Source organism: Etheostoma cragini, chromosome 23, assembly GCF_013103735.1.
Source record: "Etheostoma cragini isolate CJK2018 chromosome 23, CSU_Ecrag_1.0, whole genome shotgun sequence".
NCBI classification, from domain to species: domain Eukaryota; kingdom Metazoa; phylum Chordata; class Actinopteri; order Perciformes; family Percidae; genus Etheostoma; species Etheostoma cragini.
Window position 1 is genome coordinate 10,571,697 of NC_048429.1, and position 22,698 is coordinate 10,594,394.

Consider the following 22,698-nt stretch of genomic DNA (forward strand, 5'->3'; position numbering starts at 1 on the left):
GTATTTTAAGTTAATAAGCCCACAGGGATGTTTCACAAACTGTTTTAAAGACTTGGTGACAATATAGCTCAAACTAAAAAAGGCCTTAGTATGAACCCACCCTTCGGAAAACATACTGAAACAGAGCTTATCTTCCATTTTGTCTATTGAGTAATATGGGATGGTAGTCTGTATGCAAAGAACTCATGAACTGCCCTGATCCCAGGTCTGTCCTGTGTATGAAGAGGGATGTAACTCTATGGATCTAAGTCACTGTTCTCTATGAAGGCACTAGAACCCGTGCTGAGACGTTTATGGTCATCAAAATCTAAACATCCAGAAACTTAAAGTGGGTACCACTTAATTCTGTTCAGGTGCTTTGACAATACCACGATTGCCTAGAGGAAAGGCGTGCACAGTGGCCGCTATTCGGGGATGGAAGCAATTGACAATAACACTGGATCAATCACAGTGTTCAGTTAGTGCTCAGTAGCCAGAAGCATACAGTAAGCTTGGAGTAAAGTAACAGGCTAGGAGTGAAAGCAAAAAAAATTTAAGAAATACAAGCAAAGAACAAGCTCGACAAACTGTAAGGCTAAAAACAGGTCGATTGATATAAATGTGGGAATTTTGGTTGGCTGGTTGGTGACCAAACGCTGGGTTCAAATTGTTTTCAAGGTTTCCAATAACTACAAATGGACAACCCTGGCCCTAAAATATACCTTTCTTCTAATAATTTTACATACACAGTTCATCTGTCTCAACAACAACAACATATGCTAGCCTCTACTTTGAGTCACACATTTCACAGCAGTGTCCATGAAAACCTTGCAGGACTTTTTTCCCTCTATATATTATAGGGCATTTAACACTTTGCCTGGCAACAAACAAGAGGAATAACCAGTCGGTAGTAGACGTGCACCATATACAGCCTCAACCACAGCTCACCTCTGCAACACTAGGGTAGTAAAATGCTGAATAGAATCATGATTTACTCCATGCATTTCATGAACGTGATTCAATGCATATCGCCTGCTTGTGGGTCATTTACTGTACTTTGATAAAATATATATTTGGGTTATTTGGATACATCATGTTCATAAATGTTTGGTTTGCAATGAAATGGCACTTACACACACACTTCTGCTCAGTCTAAGTTGTCAAACTCCCTAGTACATTTCTTCTGCTTTTCTATATTGCTTCCTCTTTCCTTCTCTTTTCTTGGAGTCCTCAAATCCCTACCTTCACATCTTCTTTCATTGGTTATGGGGGATGCAATGTTGGTCTTTGCCATGGTTTGTATGTGTGTGTGTGTGTGTGTGTGTGTGTGTGTGTGTGTGTCTGTGTGTGTCTGTGTGTGTGTGTGTGTCTTTGTGTGTGTGTGTGCATCAGATGAGGTCACAGTGTGACAGGGGCAGGCGATGTGGAGATGAGGGCGTGTCAGCAGTCTTGGTGACAAGAAGCCATGGCGAGGGACCACCTGAATGACAGCCACCATGGTAAAATGAGGTGTCCATGACTGTCACCTTAGCAACTGTCACCACATATATGGTCACATTTGCCAGGGTGACAAAGAGTGGCCGCAGCAAACCGTTGCAGCCATGCCACAGGCCCTCCGTTAGACAAACGAGTTCATGGCGTTGACAGGCGACGGGGCCTCCGAACTCTCGTTGCCTTCGTGTGTGTCTTTCTCTTTCTTGCCGCTGTACTGGCCGATGAAGGAGCCGTCCTCATTGAACTGTCCGTCCCCGCCCTCCCCGTAGTCCACCAGGCTGTCGTCGCTCTCGTCGCGACGCACCGTCCCGTTGGATGGTGTCCGGCTGCCCTTCAGTGGCTTGTGGTCCTCTGTATCACTATAAAGTGCAGGATAAGTTGAAAAGGAAGGATATTGAGACAATACTTTATGCAGTCTGTTAAACTTTTTTTCTGCAGTGGTCGGAAACCCTGTCATCACACAGAGGACAGGCCATGACCCAAGCATTAGCCTTTTGCATGAGTAATCTGGCTTTTCCAATGCACAAATACCACATATGACAGAATATACTGCCGTTGTGTTGTGTACACAGTATGGTACAGATGTGCTGGGAAAGCAACATTAAAGTGCTTATATTATGCTCATTTTCAGGCTAATAATTGTATTAAGAGGTTGTACCAGAATAGGTTTATGTGCTTTATTTTCAGCAAACACCATAATTTAGTTGTACTGCACATTGCTGCAGCTCCTCTTTTCACCCTGTGTGTTGAGCCCTCAGTTTCAGCTACAGAGTGAGTCACCTCACTTCTGAACCATCTTTGTCGGGAGCTGCACATGCTCAGTAAGTACTGCTAGTTTGTCAGTTGCAGAACATGAGGGATTGTCATGCTAGCAGCTAGACAAGCATTATAACGTGTGTTACAAAGTAACGCACGTTCGTCATGGAAGTTAAGGCAGGACTACAATAGAACTGTTTGGAGTTTTTTCTGTTGGAGATGGAAAGTCCCTTTGGGGTGGACTTTGGGCTTTTTCACTTTGAAAACCTATAATGTGCAGAAAAAAAGATATATAACAATAAAGGAAAGGGAAAAAGCCAAAAAGCATAATATAAGCACTTTAAGTTGACATAAACATACGCACAACTGCTCATTAAATTCTAATGCAACGTCACAATAGAATGCCTGAATAACAATATACTTCATGGTACTTGTATAGTGGAGCAGCTCAGCTACATCTATTGTATTTTATAGAACTTTCTACAGGGTTAGTGCTGTTTTAAGTCTGGGTGCTGTTAAGGTTTAGGGTTGGTGACCACTAATAAAGATTTTGAAAATGCGTGCTGTTCAGTCCCTTGCAATACTTTACCTTTTTGAGAATTAAATCAATATGCTTTTAGTTGACATGCAATAATCCAAAATGCAATTTTTTTTAACCCCCCCAACATAAAGCCTGTTTTCATCTGGTCTAAAAACACCCTATTCCAGTGTTTAGGCAAGCTCTACAAACTGATTCTAATACATTTCAACTCTATTAAGCAAGCTCAATGCATTTGAACTTAAAAAAAAAAAAAATTAAGCAAGCTCATTTTTGTATGTTTAATTTGAGTGTTAGGGTTGTAACAGTTGTTATGATGTTGAGTATTTCAGTCAGTATGATGACATAGAAAACCAGATCAGTTGATGTGCTTTCTCCTTGCTTTAAGTTCCACTCAAGTCAGAGACATGGCTTGAAGTGTTCTACAGAATTGCATGCTGATTTTACCGCATCTCGTCTTACCTTTCCATAGACCTAAACCCGCCATAAAACAGATAAGAATGGAAGGACACATGAAAAGAAATTCATGAGCCAAAATGTCTATTATGCACAGACAACACAGAAGCATGTATATGGAAACATTTGTAGCACAATTACATCCCTGTTAGGTTAAAATATACATTTCGCTGATAGCACCTACTTTGTTTCAACTTTAAGAACTCTTGAATCCTGAGAAGCCTTAAAAGGTACAATGTGAAGCAATTCACATGTATTGATCATTTTGTATTGGCAATGTATAAACGGATTGTAATGTAACTTAAAAACTGAGACCTTCCCCAACTTTTGGGGTTTTCTAGCCTGTGAAATTCGTAGGATGTGATGTTTATGCACGCTCCCAAATACCCTGATTCTCTTTAGCTCCCATACAGCGCCAACATTGTGCTACATTACCTAACATTAGCTTAGAAATGGAGGTCAACAAACGACTGGCACCCACAACACAGAATCCAAAACAAAGTCCACGTAGGCACAACATTTCTTTTGTGACCGACATTGCGGAAAATAAAAGGTTAACAATGGCAGGGCCTTTTGATTCATGGAGATACCTTTGTTTGGTTTTTGGGATCAAAACGGACCCTGAGCTGGCTTTCTTCCCATTGGACTGGTATACTAACATTATTGCAAAGCTTGTGAAATATATTGTAATAGTGTAGCTTTAGCTAGCTAATGAAAGCTTGCTTGCTAATGAGGAAAAATTGCTAGATAGCTAACATAGCAAGATATTGAATGGAGTGGATAACATCAGCCAATTCTTTCAGACTGATCTGGCGGGTATATTGGCTAGCTTGCTGTTTGTAAGTAATTTTATGCATTTTAGCATGTCTTATTAATAACAAGGAATTTCTGAAAATTCTACATAGTGCCTTATAGTGATAAAATCCTCAGTATTCCTAGATAATATGATGAAAAAAAAAAATGTCTAAATGCCACCATGGTGGAATTTGTATGACTTGTTGTTTTGAAAACAGCATATAATTGACTTAAAAGAAACAACACAAATTGTGCATTTTTGTCTCATCTCTAAGTAATGTTTGGTAATGGAGTCTGGTGGAAAGAGTGTCTCTGCAGCCTGGTAAAATTATCTACATATAAACAGTCAAGTTGCGAGATAATTAATGAGAAAAAGACATTTCATCCACTATTGTATGCTGTGATTCTGATCCGTGCGTTAGTCTTTTCTTTTCCATCTCTCACCTGTACTCTCCAAATGTCCCATCATCCTCCTTCATAGGCTGGATCTCTGGGTCTTGGTGAGCATCTTCTTTCTCTTTCACTGTAGATTTAAAAAGAAGATAATTGTGTTTTAATATTTCCATGTGAATAGGTCTGAAATTACAGTAATGTGTGCATTACCTGGGTATTTGCCACCCTTGTTCCTTTTGATGAAACACACTATGAGAAGCACCAAGATGAGGAGAGCGATGGCACACATCAGTCCAATAAACCAGCCCTGGGTGGCAATGTCTACCTGTCGGTTAGGTACAGCTAGACACACACATGCACAGAAAGGAGAAGGGAAAGATGGAGACCAACAGTTACCATGACTGTCAGTCCAAATCTCAATCCAGGCTGTTAAAATGATGGAATCGTTTTTCTTCATGCTGAGCAACACTGAGATTAAAATAGGCTGTAAACACAGAAATTTAATTTTCAAGTGGATTAATATGCAATGATTGTTTAAACACACAAAAAACTAAACAGTAAAACAATGGACATCTTAGTGATGATTTTAAGTGACATGCATCAGACCGACCGTTGATAGCAACTTCTGACATATTAGTACACTAAACTAGAAAACTAACTACCTTACATTCATGTCTGAATGTAGCATTGTATGTCTGATAATGAGATAGTGCTACAACAGAAAAGAGATGAGAAAAATGAGACAAACAAGAAACACAAAGACCGTCTATCCTGAGGCATGCCGCCTCACCTGGCACCGCAACCAACACTTCGTCTGTGCTGTGAACCGTCGGGTCAGCTGGGTCTCTAGCTACCACTCGCACCTTATAGGATGTCCCCGGCTTTAAACCTTTTATCATATGCCAGTGTGAACCATTTACCAACTCCCTTTTCCAGTCCTCTTTACCTGGAATTGTTGAAGTGGATGGAGAGGAAAAGAATAGAATAATAGTAGAATAATTATTGGATGGTATTTAAACATCTGTTTGATGGTTATACATCAAATTGATTCAATTCTATAAAAAAGCCAATCAATACATGCACCCATGTTCTGAGATGACTGCAAATACAAAGCAAAGCCTTACTGTTTTCTACAACATATTCCACATATACATTCTTATGGTGTCCAAAGTAATCCCAACTGATCACTGCACCGTCCTCCAACATGGACGTGTTAACTTTGCCAAACGCAGGGCCTACAGGCGGCACTGCGCACACAAGAGAAAAAAAAGACATCAAGGGCTTTAATTCCAGAGTGTACAAATTTCACAAAGTCCTTGCAATGAAATAAAGCCTTTCCAATACTGGTCATAAACTCATAAGGAGCAAGTAGAAATAACATTAAAAAGAAATAAACAACACACATTGTGTTAGTCTTTAGGATAAAGCTGGTGCCTATAAACAAAACCAGAAAGAAATACTTCAGCTACTGTAACTTGGGCTGCCAAATTCAAGTCAAGAATTAAAAAGAAACTCCATGTCTGTTTGAGTTTTAGGTTAAAAAAGTACAACTGATCGGGGCCTCAATTTACAAGCATTTGGCTGTTGGCCATCTGTCCGAACTCAGTTTAAGAAAAATATCCCTCTATACAAAACAATATATGGCCACACCGTTTTTATTATATGACAAAAGTACTTTGAGCACAGTGTCAGATCCTGCCACAACATAGAATGAGGTCAGTTAAAAACAAGTCAAACAAAAGTCAGGTAAGAAAATTTCCCATTAATAGAACTGTTATTTTAAAGATTTGTTTTTTCAGAGATGGAACATATTTTTTTCCAGGGCAGATAATAAGTGAAGATTTTTCAGGGGTTAGAAGGAGATACAGGGAGTGCTTGTACCCTTGTGAAACGGGGGGTGCGGAGACTGAGTGATGGGGGAGGTTGGGTGAGGGGGCTCTGAAGGGCCTGAAAGAACATGGAAAAGAGTGAGACAACACGCATACATAACAAAGTAGACAGCATACAGGGAACAGCAGGCCACTGTTTTGCAGAAAAACTTATTAAAAACTAACTAACATGCTTATTTAAAAACATGTTACAACATCTCTCAAATCCAAGATTTAGGGAGGAGTTACGCACCTGGTTCACCATCCAAACAAATGAAATAACAGCACTTCAGCATGCATATTTTCAAAATGAAATTCTAGTCATTTATATACACACACACACACACACACACACACACACACACACAAAAAACGTTTTTTTAGCATCAGCCGGTATATAAAGTATACGTTAGTACTGGACTGAAACATTCACAAGCATCATGCGTAAAACTTCAAATGAAAATGTGTTCAATTGAAGAGGGCAAATACAAGAGGTAAAGACAGCAAGCACAGCTAATTCTAAAAACCAGTACTTTAACTTATGTTGCAGTAAGTGCGACCTATTCTCCCAGAACAGGACACAAGCATGGTTTCCTTGCAGACACAATGGAAGTCATTTAATCCTATTTATTCACTTTCACATTCTAAGACATGCTAATTTTGCAACATGCAGGGATAATTTAACCAAAGACAATTTCTATGCGAAGCTATTGTTCCATTTCTAATATCTGATGATATGAATAACATGCAGGTGCTTCCAGTGGCAAACTTGGGTTACCTTTGCCCATCTCTACAGTGGGCTTAGTTCGAGCTTTAGACAGAAGAAAAAAGAAAAAGAGATAGAGGGGATATAAATTGTGGAATCCAGTAGGACCTCATGTGTGTGCACTTAAGCTCACAGGAAGGCCTAATATCTGTCAGAGCACTGTGATTCTGACCCTTGCACTACTTATATGTTATATAAAAGGACTTTGTCCTTTTCCTCTTTTTCTGCTTGTAATTAGCTACACAGATAAAGCTAAGTGGCTAAAATAACTCACTTGTGTCCATGGCTGTGAAGGCTTCCTCTGTGATGATGGGGCCAGAGCCCTTTATTGTCTTTGCACTCATGTAAAACTTGTAGAGCATGCTAGAGTTCAGGTTGCCCAGGGTAATGGTGGTCTCGTTGGCAAGGAAGTTGATTACCTTGACAGGCCCCAGTTCATTGGTGGTGTTGACTGCAGAGACAGAGTTAAGGAGTGATATGAGGAAAGTGAAAGGAATGCACAATGTGGTTTTCCATTTGCAGAAATTACGCATAATACTGAGTAGAACACAACAGCCAACACAACAGGCAACAGACAGGTGTGTCAGGCAGCTGGTAAGCCTACCCGGTTGGTATTTTAGTGTGTATCCAGCGAGGCGTCCATTGTTGTTCATTGGTGGGCCCCATTCCAGAGTGAGAGAGTCCAAACCAGGGTTTATGACATTCAGAAAAGAAGGAGGCCCTGGGACTGAAAACAAAACCAGAACCACAGTCATGGTCGGGACATTGCACAGGACCATTCATGGGTATTTATAGTGTAAGAACATGAGAGGGTTGTTGTGTAGCAGAACATGGACCTTTATGATTGTTAGGGGATTTTCACATTGTTGCTAGGGTGTACCATGAGGTTTCACACAGAATAAGGGTGTAACTCAAGGCTTGTAAGGGTTTCCAGGTAGTTTTAGGGAATTACAAGGAGGTTGGTATGGCATTCAATTGCAAGGGTGTAGCGTCAGGTTTGCTAGGTCGTTTGGGATTTCTATCGACACTCTTGGTGGTTGCTAGGGTAGGTAACTGTGCTGATTCTGTGTGGTTTTCAACAAGTACTGGAAGGTTGTTGTCACATGCAGTAAGTAGTACTAATAATGCAAGTTATAGCAACCATAGTATTAATAGTAGGTATCAAAAGACAGATACAGTACAATAGATGTTCTTATGTATTCAAAAACTGGTTTAGTGCAATTGTGGTCATCATTTCATATTTGGAGGTAGTTTCAAGAAAAGATATGCACAATGCTTTAGGCCTGCAGAACAACCACATCAACCAACGTCAGCCATACACACCTCCTTCAGGTGTCTCAAATGTCTTGCTGGGGCTAGCAGGCCCTTCTCCTTTGATATTAAGGACTCTGACGGTGAGGTTGTAGAGGCTGTAAGGCTGGAGGCCTGGTAGACGCCCCTCGCTACGATTCCCACTAAACGTCAAAACCTGCTCCTGCTGCTCTGTGTCCTCCTGTGTCTCATGCAAGCCACGAATGCGTCGGAAGTATACCTAGAGGAAACACACCAGGAGGTCATTCTTGTATTAACCTGTTGTGCACTTTAAGTCAAATGTGTTTATTAGCTTATTTTCAGTGCAGTTTGGAAGCACATCTTGCACTAATACTGTGCAAATACTTAAGATTTATAAAGGTCTGAGCTAAATATTTTGAGATTGAATTTAATATATGCTGTCATTTCATTCTGACTTCACAGTGCAGCAGTATTGAGGGGCGACTGGAATTTTGGATAAAACACTGTTTCAGTTTGGTGGTAGATTGTGACAATGACCAGTTTATCTGGAGGGGTTTTCACTTGCAACTTAAAGTGAGACTTATTTAAAGCCACTTTATAAAACTAAATTACCTGAACATAAGCCATAGTTACTGAAGTACACCTGGCTTGAATGGCAATAACATTCACAGTTTAACAGTGTGTTGTTGGTTGTATTTATAGCTCATATTAGATTGCCTTGTGGTTTGGACTTTATTTTTGATTTCTGTGCTGGGGGAGCAACATACTGAAAGGCTGGCCAATATATGTCTATGCCTAAATTGGGTAATTGATCATGTCGGTGCAGTGAACATATTGTCAAAGCTTTTTGCTCATTCTGTATATATACACTGAATGGGTGCTGTTAGCTGAAATTCAGGGATTGAATACATGGCAAAATGTTAAATACATTAGTGTTGCTGGGTAATTGTTTCAGAATTAGTGTGTGAGTGCAAAAGCTATAACATGCAAGGGTTTTAACCTTATTGTGTGGGCTTGAGTTTTGTCACCAGTAGCCCCACCTGCTACAACCAAAGACATGCTGTAGAAATAACCATTTATCAATCAATACCTTGTATCCTTGTAGTTTTCCTCTAACTGATTGTAAAGAAACAGGCTCCCAGTGTACTTCCGCGAGTGTGCTGTTGTGAACCATGACCTGCACACTATCAGGAGCAGACAACGGCACTGCAGAGACATATGAAAGAAAAGCAGTTTAGATCTAGTTTGAAGTCACTAGACTTATAATGAATAGTAGGATAATAAGAAATATAAACTGGCATCTACCCAAACCGCTGCACAAGTTTATCAAACATGTAAACGGATCAATGGTCAAAAGTGGTAACTGAACTTTCAATCTTACCCATGAGAAACAAAATGGCAACCAATGTTGACTGAACCCTCCAAAAAAGATTTTCATATTAACACTGAATCTAATGATAATTGTCAGGTGGCGCTAGACAAATTATGTCTTTTATTGATGACTAAACAAAAGAAAAACATGTTTGCATTAAAAAAAACTCTGAAAGGTATATTACAATAGTCTCACTATTTGTGAGGCTGGGTCGGGTCAGAGGGTAGAGCAGGTACGCATATCTTTCGAGGTTTATGCCTCAACGCAGATGTCTAGGGATCAAATCCGACCTGTAATGACTTTTAGGCATGTCTTCCCCTTTCTCTCTCCTCACTCTCACCTAGCTGTCCTATCAAATAAACGCAGAAAAGTCCCAAAATAATTAAAAAAAAATAACATAAAAAAATCTGTTCACTTACAGTCTTCTCCAGAGTATCCAATCACTACTTCAGGCTCTGGGCCGCTGCCATAATCGTTTATAGCTTGAACCTTGATCTCGTAGGGCACGTACGTTGGAGTTCCAGACACAATAAACTGGGAAACGTTAGCCACAGTCTTTGAGGACCAATCCTCCTCAACATCCTTTTGTCTCCATAGCACTTTGTACTCCAGACCGGGTCCGTTAGCCAGAAATCCTGTCAGCGGCTGTACAGAGATTGTATTTATTCATTTCTGTGAGTTGCTGAAAAAAAACACTTAAAATATTCTATCTTAACTTCTATCTTTAATTGCATACATAATAACAATCTGAAAGGATAGCTTACTGTCCAAGAGATAACCAAGTTGCCAGGCTGTGTTCCTACACCCTGAACATCTGATGGATTTTCATCAGGAGCTGGAAAAAACAAGGACATTGATGGTTCAATCTGATGTTTTTTTTTAGCATTTAAAATATTGCATACATTTTTTTGTGGAAGGTGACCATGTTAATCACCTGAAGGGTTAGTCCTGTATTGGCTTGACGGCTGGCTGGGCCGGCTGTAGCCAACGCCATTCAGAGCCAGGACTCTGAAGGAGTAGTAGACATAAGGAGAGAGGTTTAACTGCACTGTGGTGCTAGTACCAGGAGTATCGGTCAGGTTGATCCAAACTCCTGGCTGGTGGAGCAGATCCTCATATTGGATCAGAAACTCTAGGGAAGATGGAAAAAAAAAAAAGATCAAAGTGTAGACACTGCCACAAAGAAATATATATTTTTGTATATATATTCTATGTATATTAAGCTGGGGTAGCTCATTGCTCATCATGCTAACTACCAAATTCCTGTCCTGTTTAATCCCACAAAACTACAATTGCTGCTTGCCGAAACATAAACTAAATCTGCACAATGAAGGATTCTGACTTTTCAAATGTGAAAATGCTAAAAAGTGTAGTGTAGTTTGATACATTGAACATTTCATACTCTGTGTAGGGCTGTTGTGTTCATCTCCGGGGGTCCAGGTGAGCTGAACGCTCCTCTCTGCCTGGTCAGTTATTTCCAGGTCTGTCGGAGGGTCAGGATTCCCTGCAAACACAAGGACCACAAAAAAATGAAAAGTCTCTCTCTGCTATTTGATTACAGCAAGTCATTGCTACTGTTTTGAAGGAAACTTTTGACACTGAAAACAGAGTTCTACAATGCCCGTGGAATAAAAGTAAACTAACAAGAGTTGGACTGTAGACCAACATGCCGCCGTTCATTTAATAGAACATCTGCATTCAATACACAGCAGGCAGTTTGTAACATTATTAAGAAAACCATGTTTCTTAATGTTTTATTTGAAAGTGCAGTATTATTTTGTGCAATTAAACATTTTGAGATTGTGCACACCCACACAGGTGTTTTACTTCTTACTGATTTTACCTCTGCAGTCAATTACATTGAGCACAAACACCTGAGAAGGGTCTCAATCAGGCAGGTCAAGTAAAAACACCTGTATGGTTGAACAGTGCATGCAGAGGCAGTGTTTTTCACAATACAATCAAATTATAAAATCCTTACCCCATATAAAACAAAATTAAATAAACAGAAAATGGTACAATATGAAATATGAAACGAGCAAGAAGAACAGCCAACATAAAATAAACACTGCGGTGAAATGAAATGTTTTACAAACAGAACTTGACCATAGTAATTTAAAAATCCTAATCTGGGCACATTGTTTACCGTAGACAATAGGTGGAGTAGGAGTTGGCTCTGAGACAGCAAGAAGCAAAAGTAAAGTACAAGAGGAAATGTTAGTGACAGATATTAGAAACAGCAGAAAAGCAGGGAAAATACTGTGGTATTGTGACAATAAGAACTGATACCTGCTATTTCTGAAAGTTGAAAGTGGTGAAATAATGGTTTCAGTGTACTTCAATACTGCTATTTCCATATAAATCATAAGGCATGGCAGCTTTATTTATATAGCACATTTCAGCATCAAGGCAATTCAAAGTGCTTTCCATAAAATATTAAACAGCAGTTAAAACATTCATTAAAGAGAATATAAAAACAGCTAAAATAGAATGAGACATGTTAAAATGCAAGAATAAACAGTGCAGTGTAAGAAATTAACTGTTTTACTTGATGCAGCAAAAAATAGAAACGTCACACCCTTTGGACAGAAAGCATACATCTCCCAGACAACCTGAGAGATCTGAAGGGTTCATAATGTCGCATTAGATCAGAAATGTATTTTGGCCCTAAACCAATTAGTGCTTAAGAAACCATCAATCGTAATTTCAATTCAATTCTTTGAGCGACAGGAAGCCAATGTAAAGAACTCAGAAATGGATTGTGATCCACTTTCTTGGTCGTAGTGAGGACTCAAGGAGCAGCTGCAATCGGCTGCAGCTGTCTAATGATTTTTTTGGGAGACCTGTAAATACACTATTACAGTAGTGTAGTCTACTGAAGATAAAAGCACAGATATGTTTTTCCAAAGCCTGCTGTGACATTAAGTCATTTAACCCTTGATTTATTGTTAAAGTGATAGTAATGTAGGTTCACTTTGTAATTGTCTTATTCTGGCTGTTAAAATGCAGGTCTGAGTCCATGACTACACCAACATTTCTGGCTTTTTCCGTTGTGTTTAACATTGCCCATTGAACCCGACTGCTGACTTTTAATCATTCCTCTTTGGCTCCAAAAACCAATACCTCAGTTTTGTCTTTCTTTAATTCAAGGAAGTTCTGGCACATCCAATCGTTGATTTGTTCAAGGCATTTAGTGTTTGTTTTGGACCATATTCCCCTGGTGATATGGTTATCTAAATGTGTGTGTCGTCTGCGTAATTATGGTCATTTATTGTGTTGTTTTCCATAATTGGGCAGCGGAAGCATGTAGATGATAAACAGAATAGGCCCCAGAATGGAGCCTTGGCAAACCTTGCATGTCATATTTGTCTGCTCAGATATGTAATTACCTATAGACGTAAACTAGCCTCTGTTATTTAAGTAGGACTCAAATCAGTTTAGTACTGTGCCAGAAAGTCCAAACCTGTTTTCCAATCGGTGTAGTAACGTGTTGTGGTTGACCATGTCAAATGCAGCACTGAGATCAAGTAATATTTTGAGTGAAGATTTTTCATTGAAGACTTTAAGAGCAGTCTAATTGCTGTGGCAGAAGACCTGACTGAAAGACATCAGAACAGCTGATTTCCTATGGGCCTGTGATTGCTCATTAGAGACACACCAAACTTGCTCTTTTTATTTTAAAATTGATTACAGAAGTTTTTAGGACCTGTGGTAAGATATCAGAAAGAAGAGATGTGTTTACAATCTGTTAAAGATCTGAAGCCAAACACTTTGCAACATTTTGGAAGAAGGCTATTGACAGAATATCAAGGAAGCAGATTCCAGATGTTGCATAATTTCCTTCAGTGGGTGATTACATAAAAAGTGTGTCATGGTACTTTAACTGTTTTTGTGTGGACACAGGGACCAACGCATATCCTGTACATGGAATGGAGCCACTGACTGCAAGCAGGACAGAAAAGAAAACAGATTTTTTCCTTTGTGTTGACTCTAAACCAATACTATATGTTGATGGTTCATTTATCTGTTTCATTACAATTCTTTTTTTTTTTTTTTATATGAATTCACTGTGTGTGATTTCCACACAATCCCTGTTACATCTGGTAACCCGTTGCTTATGAAATACCCTGGAAAGCACTGGGAACATACCTACGACAGTCAGCATAGCGCTGGCTGAGTCCTGGTCCAGGGTGGTGTTCTGAATGCAGGTGTAGGTGCCCTCATCTTCATCTGTCACATCTCTGATGGTCAAACTGTCCCCGTCCACATCAAACCTGATGAGGATGATTCGTTTATTTTTATTTTCTCCAAGTTGTATCACTGTTTTTTCACGGTGCAAAATTGTTTCACTTGTTAAAATGTCATTAATTATCTATTATAGGTCTTTGTACCTCTCATCATCAGGGAGCTCTCCATTATCCTTGAGCCAGATCACAGTGGGAATGAGGGATGGGTCATGTTTGACTTTACACTCAAACACAGCGCTCATTCCTCTCTGTACATCCTTGTACTCTGGCTGTTTCAGGATACGGGTGGGCTCTGGACAATGGAGAAAAAAAAGAATTTATACTAATAAATAACACAGCTTGACCTAATGGTTATGTAGGCCTAAAATATAATCTATGTATGAGCTATTATAGTATTTAACAGGATAAGTGTTTATATCTATATCTGACCTTTAACCTCCAGGTAGACGTGGTTCTCCTTGAGCCCTAGGTTGTTGGAGGCGATGCAGGTGTACTTCCCACTGTGTAATGGCTGGGCCACGTGAATCTCCAATGTACCATTCTCATGGATTACATAAGGGTCACCATTCTTAACACTGGTCTGGCTGTCTTTGAACCTTCACGAAACCGCAAAAGAATTGTGTTTAAGTGTTTGACGGTGTTGTGCAGAAAAACTGGGGAGGCAATGGCTAAATGAACAAGACTTTGAATGTCACTGGCGTTACCTATGCAAACCTGGTCTGAATCTTACCATGTAATGGTTGGTATTGGTGAGCCAAAGGAGGCACAGTGAAGTAATGCAGGGTTGTTGGTGATGACCTGGTACACTCCGTTGGGTGGAGTAAGCACCCTTGGTGCCTCGGCTATGGAAAGAAGCCCAACATTATATGAATCAATATAATCTTCCCTCTTGCTCACACACACACACACACACACACAAATAAACAAGCACACACCGTGGGCTGTATGTCAAAAATGTATGACCAACTTATATATCTAAATTCATATTTACAAATAATAGATGAACTTACCAAGAACGTTGACAAAAGCGTTTGCCAACAGGTAACCAAATTCATTGGATGCGTTACACTGGTAGACAGCACTGGACCCAGTTTTCACAAAGCTAAGAATCACAGTGTCATCATCCACCTTCCGACTGTGGTCCTCAGGTGCGTCTATTACAAGGCAACAGACAGAAATAGTGGTCAATAGAAAGAAACAAAAAAAAGAAGGTTTTTCAACTGTACTATTAAAGTTTTGTCAACGTAGAAACGACTCATAACAATCCTGGTGCATTATGTTATACAATAGAGAATACCATGCAGTAAAAAAACACTGGGATTGGGACTTTAATTCCCACTACAACTCTGCATGTAGATTCATACTCTCTGCCGCTGGTGAATAAATGTAGTATATTCTATTTTTTTTTAAAGCACGGTCTGATTTACTCACTCCTCTTATTTACTCACTCTCTATGGGGACTCCATTAACAAACCAGCTAATCTTGGGTTTGGGTTCTCCGTTGACTCGACAAGTCAGGATGCCGGTCTCATTCGGGGCGAGGATCAGGTTCCTGGGAGCGCTGACCCAGAAAGGAGCCGCTGTGGATGACAAACAGAAATAGGAAAGATAGAGAGCGAGATTTATGGGGGAGTGATGGAAAAAACAAACTTGCTGTGCCCTTTGACACGTGATAAACATACTTTAGGGATGTAAAAATAGTTACATCCAAGTAAATGTACAATAAAAACATGTCAGGTAAAGCTGACATAAAAAAAGAATTTCATACTAGCAATCACAGGGAGTCACTAGATAGCTACTAATTCCACTGCAAATCAACATATACTGTCTGTAGCTTTAGAAGCTCTCTGTGCAATAATTTCTTCTGCCAGCTTTGTTGAATCCCAACAAACCAAGAATGAATGTCCTAACACTAATACCCAATTCTGATGTAATGGTAAAAGAAACGTACACAGTGCACCAGTACAGTGAATGTAACCATGTTAACCCGCATACCTTTAACAGAGACCTTGATGACGTGCTGTGCAGTGCCCAGCTTGTTTGTGGCTGTACAGCGGTAGTCCCCGGCATCAGCTTCATTAACGTCAGAAACCTTCAGCGTTTTTTTAAAGTTATAAAAGGACATCCTGCTGCTCGGTAGCTCTCCTCCATCCTTCTGCCAGGAGATCTCTGGAGTGGGCCTGTCACAGAATGAAACCCAACCCAAGGATGTTTTTTTCTTGCTATTTCTGCATTTTGTTTTCTGTGCTGTCAAATACTTTTTTAAGACCCTGACAGTTTCCTATAAAGATTGTTATATACTACAGAAAGGTGTATTTCTTCCATGTGGATTACAGTTACAGCAGTTGCCTACTTACAAGCCGTCAGCAATGCATTCCAGCTCCAGAGTCTCCCCTCTCAGAACCATCTTGGTGCTGGTGATGCCCAGAGGCGTCATGAAACCGGGGCGACGCTCCCCTTCTGGGCTGTCTGAACACACAAGGACACACAACCAAATCAGAACCAGACTGCAACATAAGACTTGGAGGCTCCTCGTGCCACACAATGTAAGGATTTGGGTAAAACCATGAGCTCAGAGGGCCATACATATTCTCATGAAGGAAATAGGTAGTAAAAACATACACTGTCATGAAGTGAGACATGAAGTGGATTGTCAAAATGTATAGAACGTCAGTGAGTGAGTGAGTGATTCCTCAGAACTTCATTGTATACTGTAAGAACAGCACACCCGAATTAGAGAGCAAGGGGAATCTCCCTGAGAGAAGTAGCCGGAAGTTTGTTGCCATGGCAACATTGGGGTCTCATCTTGAAAGCAACCCCCCAGCCAGCCACACACACATCCTTCAGAAGTTCTTAATAGAAGGATCTAGAGAATTCTTTAACATTCCTTTGCCGAAAAGGTCAGAAAATAACAAATGATCCTCTTCCACGTCAAAAGGTGGAAAAAGAGCAATACCATGTTAGAATACTAATATTATGCTTCATTTGTGGCCATCTTGGATAATCACTGAGGGTGTGCTTGATGCAGCAGGTCATGAAATCAGTCCTACGTGTGTCCATACTTCCAGGAGAGATGCAGTTAGCTGACATTTATTGTTATGCATGCTTTTAAAGGTTTCTCAAACCATCTTAAGCTTTAATATTTGTATACAGAGGTAATCATGGATTTTGCTGTTTTGCCATGTAGGTATTGTATCGTGCATTACAGTCAAGTCAAGTCAATTCATTCATATTAGATTTTAAATCTATATCTTAAGACCCTTAGTTTGTATAAGGAAACTAACTCCACATTAAAAACTGAGGATATAAATGAAAAATGCAATTGTTAATGTAGTCACAGAGGGGAGGATTGAGGCCAAGTTTTAGGTGTGTGTTGGGTATGGTTAGGCCAGGGAGTAAATACAGGGCTGGGATCACACTGAGGAGGCTGAATGGGAATAAACCGGCAGAACTCACCACTATAGAAATCAGTGACATTGTATAAAGCAGCCACAGTCTCATTCATTGCTTCCACTGTAATATAACAGAAAATCATAAGCGTGCAAAACTAGGAAAGAAAACAGGAAATGGTGTTATTCTACAATGGCTTTTTTTCTCTTCAGTGTGTTGCAGCAAAAACGTTAACACATGATGATGACACTACTGTGACAATTGTTCTACTGCTAGAAGCACATCATAAAACTCAGGAAAGGCAGAATATAGGAGCAACACATGGATTTAACATGGTAGTTAAATCTCACTAATAACAAAGCATGAAAAATAATCCATGAATGTGAAATAAAAGGGACTGCAAATGAAAAATCGTATGTTGAAAAAGTAATCAGACAACAACAATATCAATGATCAGCAATGCAAAACTGAAATCTTAACTACATACAGTATATTGTGAAAATTTGAAAATAAATATGTGTTCCGATTTTGTGGTATAGTGTCAAATGAAAATCAAGAAGTTCTAAGCATATACTATTCGATCAAATCAGTGACTTACTGTCCAGCACGGTGACTGAGATGGGCTGTTTCTGCTGGATAGTTTGTGTGTGAGGGAAGCGAGCATAGCAGATGTAGTCATTCCTGTTGTCTTCTGGGAGAACGTTGGAGAAGTACAAATCTCCATTTAGAGCCTGGGACACTCGTTTATCCAGCGGAAGTCTCTGAAAGTCTGAAGGGCAGGCAGAGAAGGAAGGTTGGTTAGTGGTGAGTTCATGGTTTTCCGGGGGTTCCTCAGGCGTATTTTCCATCAATTCTCTCCACAAATACCTCAGGATTTAAGCTAGCATGTACAGGCAGGGTCATCACCACAGTGTGTTGAATACACATTACAGTGTGCAATCCTTTTGTCTTGTCTATTGAATGGGAGATTCCTATGTCCTTGTGCCATGAGTACAGATATGTATACATGCAAAGGACTCACTGTTATCCATCCAGAAGATGACAGGAGGGGGAAGCCCCGCAGGGGGTCGGCACTGCAACACTAGGGAGACCCCCATCTGCACCACGATGGCCTCATTTCTCTCCTTTGACCACAAGGGGGACCCTGCGAGTCACAGAAACATCAAACAAAGGCACTGGAGGCCATAGCTTCACAAAGGCCCAATGGAAATAATGTAATTTAATATAATTAGAAGTCTTACTGGACTGTCTGATGACAATGTTGTTGGATACAGCGGTGCCGTGCTCGTTGTGTGCCGTGCACTGGTATGTTCCCTCATAGGCCTCAGCCTTTTCTCCGCTGATGTCAATGACCAGAGTTCCTGACCCAGGCTTCATCAGGACTTTAGAGTCTTTCTCTACATCAAAGTGTGTCCCGTTTCTTGTCCATGAAAAGCTAGGATCAACGAAAAACATAATTCACTGTTTTCTAGGCTGGAAGTGATTAGGAAACATAAAAGACAGGACGGGATACATTGTTGGCATGTCTGTTCAAATCATCAAGAAGCATTGTGGTCTGTTCAGACATACTGATTGTAATCACTGACTTCATAGCAGGTAGTGTGATGGATTCTAACTTGATTCAGGGCCTGGTGGCCAATCTAAACTGTGTCTAATTCACTCCGCCATGTGTGTTTCTCAGGTGGTCTCCATGACAACAGTTACTATGGCAATTCATATTTCCACCATGCTCCAGGTTAAGTTTAAACAGATCTATAATTTCACAGAGAGGACCATACAACTGAACGGAAATCAGCTTTTCCTCTTGATTTCTGAAACTCTTAGGTTGAATCTTTAGCACACCATAATCAAGTTTTTTTCCCCTTAATTATACTGTTGACTGGAACAGTAACCAGTAAACTATGCTAGCAGAGTGTGTGGCTGGGATGTATAAACAAGCATCAGTGGCCCGGCAGGAGTGATTGTCTCACCTGGGATGAGGCTTCCCCTTGGCTTCGCAGTGGATGACAATGTTCTCCCGCGGATCAAAGATGTAATCCTTTGGGGACTGTAGCGTTATAGTAGGGGGTTGGGGCACTGGAGAAACATGAATAGAAGCATAGTTCAGACACACATGAGGTGAAATGTAAACATAGCACATTTGAGGGCTTAAAGAATCAAGCATATGCATGCAACATGCATTCACACAATCAAGTGTAACACCATCAGGAGCTGAAAACACCTCTATGATCTGATAACAACTTACCAGCCCCAAGAACTGACATAAAGCAAGCACCACTCCAAAACAAGCAAGTCACTTCACACAGTAACAGTGTTGAGATAACCGCATGCACATCTATCATTGCTACAACACACAAAAGCAAGTTAAAATAAAGTTTTAAGTGCAAAAACTCAACACTAGAAGTCACAGCAGTGTTGGAGGCAACTTACATCCTTCCAGTACTTTAGCTTTTTTCCAGTGTGACACGCCGTACCACAGTGATGGAATATTGAGGAAAGGTGTTAGTTTTTGCAAGGTGTCAAGCACAAGTTTAGGTGAAATAGTTGCTCGTTCAAGTACTTTGAAGCATTTTATTGAGTCTGCCTGAAGTTTGGGACAGGATTTCCCTCTTTCTTTTGTGAAGACTTTTATGGCTTCAGTTCCATCAGGCAGGTGCAATCAATGCAAGAAAAGTAGTTGAAGACGTAATTAGGTCATAATATTACTGTACATAAGGAGATAGAGTTTGTAGAATTGTATTTCATAACTGAAAGCCAAAACCTGGATTCCATGCTAAAACATGCAAAGCTGAAACATAAGAAAACCAGTAAACTGCTACTAAATCGACAGCAACTCAAGAGCCCATTTAGTGGCCCATAGAGGCTGTAATGTTCTTTATTATGCCCCCTCAATATTAAAGCGTTAAATGGATTTTCTATTGCAGTTGCCCACTGAGCCTGGAGTGTTGACGCAAGCAAAATGGTTTTCAGCATTTACTATTTTGATAATCATCGTAAAAGTGATCATGAAATGGACAATACTTACGATCAAGAGGCACTTCCAGCGCTGAGGTTGTGTGACTCAAGAGTATCAAAAGCATGGCTCCAAAGCCTGGCACCCACTTCCTGTTCTTGTCCATGGTCGGGTGTGTCATGATGGAAACCTTCTGTAAAGATTCGACTACGCGATCAAGGCAGTCAACAGAGTGACAAAGTCTGAATCCACACTGCAGAGAGGTACAAAATGAGAGTAGATTTTATTCTCTAAAATTGGTCTTCACAATTGTTTTTTAATGAGAAGTGCATACACTGACAAGTCTCAAAATGTGTATATATAAACTCAGTCCAATAAAAGGAAAGATGTACAGTGGGTACGCAGAATATTTAGTCTGAACCATGAACTTTCCTGCAAGTTCACCGACATTCTTAAAGCTCAACATCCAAATTAGTGGGTGTAAGTCACAAAGTGTCTTGTTGGTTATATAACATGTCATTCTGCCAACGTAATGACTTTGGCAGGAGGAAAAGACCCAAACAAACTTGATTTTAGATCTTCTAACTTAAACAACTTCAGCATCCTGCACTTGTAAGTCCTATATTCTACAAATAACACATGAAGTGTTTAGGCATTCTTTGTGGAACTAGCTGTCGTCACATTGAATTGTTCTCAAAACCAGATCGCGCCTGCTTACTAGAACATCCAATGTGCGGAAAGATTTCCCTTATCTGACACGTGTTTGCCTGTTAACATATGGCATGTGAGAGCACTCGGCTGGAACAATCACAACTCTGCTGCGTATATATCTGCAGACAGATTGGCACTTGCATGCATAAACGCACTACATTAGTGGAAGCATCCTTGCCAGTGTGTCGTATGGATCAAAGTTACACATGAATGCAGACCCATGAGCGTTATCTTCTATTGCAGGGTGGACCATTAGAAAGAGAAACAGATTGATAACCCGCCACAAACACATTGAACCATGATAGCATTAATGGTGTGTGTGTGTGTGTGTGTGTGTGTGTGTGTGTGTGTGTTTTTCCATTTATGCTTTGTCTTGCAATGTGTGAGCCTCTGTCACATGTTCACATGTCCATTAGCCAGAACTCACTTATTAGCAAATTGGTATTAGATCACTGCACCAATCACATCAAGAAACTCCTGTGCATACAATGTTTTTTGATGAATTGCACAATAGCAAATTGTTCACGTTTAGAAAAAGACATTAATTATGAGCGCTGGACTGAAATGATTTATTGAAATAGATGAAATTCTTTCCGTTGCACGAGCCACTTAAATCACAGTAGCCAAAGGGAGACAGTAACTCCTGTCAGAAGGCTGCGATAGATTTTCAAGGTGGACTACTGTGTTGCTGACAGGTAAATGGCTCACTCCACCCTGACATCTTCATTATTCATGACATGCAGATGCATCTTTTCACATATAGAGTCACAAGCACGTGGATACACAGGCAGAGCACATGCACAAATACACAGGGGGGTTGAAGTCTTCAGCTGGGAGTCAGGTCTGTAATGTCTCTACTCTGCTGGAGAGAAGGCATGTCTGGCAACATAGGGAGAGTATCGGCAATGAACACACACAGAGAGTAGTGTGTCAGACTGTATCTAGCTGAGCTAGGCAGAGTGTGAGAGCTGATACACCCCCAGGTCACAGCTAATTACACCGACACGTCCTATTTGATATTACTCTTACTAGAAAATCAAGAGAGAAGCCAACTGAGAGAGAAAGAAAGCAACACAATGTATTTTATGCACTGAATGCATTAAATGAGGCCATGCACGCAAAATCTTCTAATCTCATTGTGAAAAAAGCAATGGGATATCATGCAAATGTAAGAGCCCATCTTCAGATTAATACCAATAATGCTCCATGCAGCTGCAGCAAAAGTCCTTCCCCCACAGCGACACATTAAGCCATGCTGGACCTCCGGTCATTTTCTCCCATTCTCCTGCTAGGGGTGCTTATAAATGGGACTTTTGTAAAATAAAATAAATAAATAAACAAAATACAAATAAAGCCAGAGCAACACAAAGGAGAAGCGGAGATGGATGATTGGAATTAGCTAACAGATTGTACAAATAGGTAAAAATGAAGACATTCAAAACATTATAGAGGGTGAAGAGGAAAGAAAAAGAGGATCTTTTGGTAAAAAATAAAAATAGAAATTTTTAGTTTTCTGATTATAAGCATATCATAAACTACGTTATTTGAATGTTGGCCGTAGGCCAATGAAGAATTGAATTGACGCACAGTAGTGACGCAGGACTGGCGGCTGTGTTGTTAGAAGAAGAAGATGATGGCTGCGTACGAGCAAAAAAGAGTGTTTCAAGCATCCTGGAAGAAGGACATTCGCTATTGTAAAGGAGCCCGT

At 40.2% G+C, this 22,698-nt stretch overlaps 1 protein-coding gene across 20 annotated transcripts in view; it reads right to left on the reverse strand.

Annotated features, from left to right (window-relative positions):
- Positions 1-1,350: 1,350 nt before the first annotated feature.
- nrcama (neuronal cell adhesion molecule a) overlaps positions 1,351-22,698 on the reverse strand; it is a 50,860-nt gene continuing 29,512 nt past the window's right edge. For 2 of the 20 annotated variants that reach the window (XM_034862882.1, XM_034862881.1), the window contains 32 exons: positions 20,352-20,532; positions 19,757-19,774; positions 19,297-19,402; positions 18,568-18,761; positions 18,348-18,470; positions 17,925-18,095; positions 17,393-17,449; positions 16,294-16,405; positions 15,932-16,116; positions 15,385-15,516; positions 14,947-15,090; positions 14,667-14,778; positions 14,366-14,532; positions 14,081-14,228; positions 13,839-13,963; positions 11,836-11,865; positions 11,092-11,193; positions 10,624-10,821; positions 10,454-10,524; positions 10,109-10,334; positions 9,408-9,523; positions 8,369-8,576; positions 7,650-7,772; positions 7,320-7,496; positions 7,058-7,090; positions 6,293-6,358; positions 5,536-5,658; positions 5,202-5,357; positions 4,622-4,753; positions 4,463-4,541; positions 3,230-3,241; positions 1,351-1,832 (listed from right to left, as the gene is read on the reverse strand). In XM_034862882.1, the coding sequence (XP_034718773.1) occupies positions 1,598-1,832; positions 3,230-3,241; positions 4,463-4,541; positions 4,622-4,753; positions 5,202-5,357; positions 5,536-5,658; positions 6,293-6,358; positions 7,058-7,090; positions 7,320-7,496; positions 7,650-7,772; positions 8,369-8,576; positions 9,408-9,523; positions 10,109-10,334; positions 10,454-10,524; positions 10,624-10,821; positions 11,092-11,193; positions 11,836-11,865; positions 13,839-13,963; positions 14,081-14,228; positions 14,366-14,532; positions 14,667-14,778; positions 14,947-15,090; positions 15,385-15,516; positions 15,932-16,116; positions 16,294-16,405; positions 17,393-17,449; positions 17,925-18,095; positions 18,348-18,470; positions 18,568-18,761; positions 19,297-19,402; positions 19,757-19,774; positions 20,352-20,460 (3,990 nt within the window). In that variant the 5' untranslated portion in view covers positions 20,461-20,532 and the 3' untranslated portion in view covers positions 1,351-1,597. The remainder of the gene's footprint in view (positions 1,833-3,229; positions 3,242-4,462; positions 4,542-4,621; positions 4,754-5,201; positions 5,358-5,535; positions 5,659-6,292; positions 6,359-7,057; positions 7,091-7,319; positions 7,497-7,649; positions 7,773-8,368; positions 8,577-9,407; positions 9,524-10,108; positions 10,335-10,453; positions 10,525-10,623; positions 10,822-11,091; positions 11,194-11,835; positions 11,866-13,838; positions 13,964-14,080; positions 14,229-14,365; positions 14,533-14,666; positions 14,779-14,946; positions 15,091-15,384; positions 15,517-15,931; positions 16,117-16,293; positions 16,406-17,392; positions 17,450-17,924; positions 18,096-18,347; positions 18,471-18,567; positions 18,762-19,296; positions 19,403-19,756; positions 19,775-20,351; positions 20,533-22,698) is intronic. The other 18 variants (XM_034862885.1, XM_034862884.1, XM_034862890.1 and 15 more) reach the window with 17 other exon arrangements.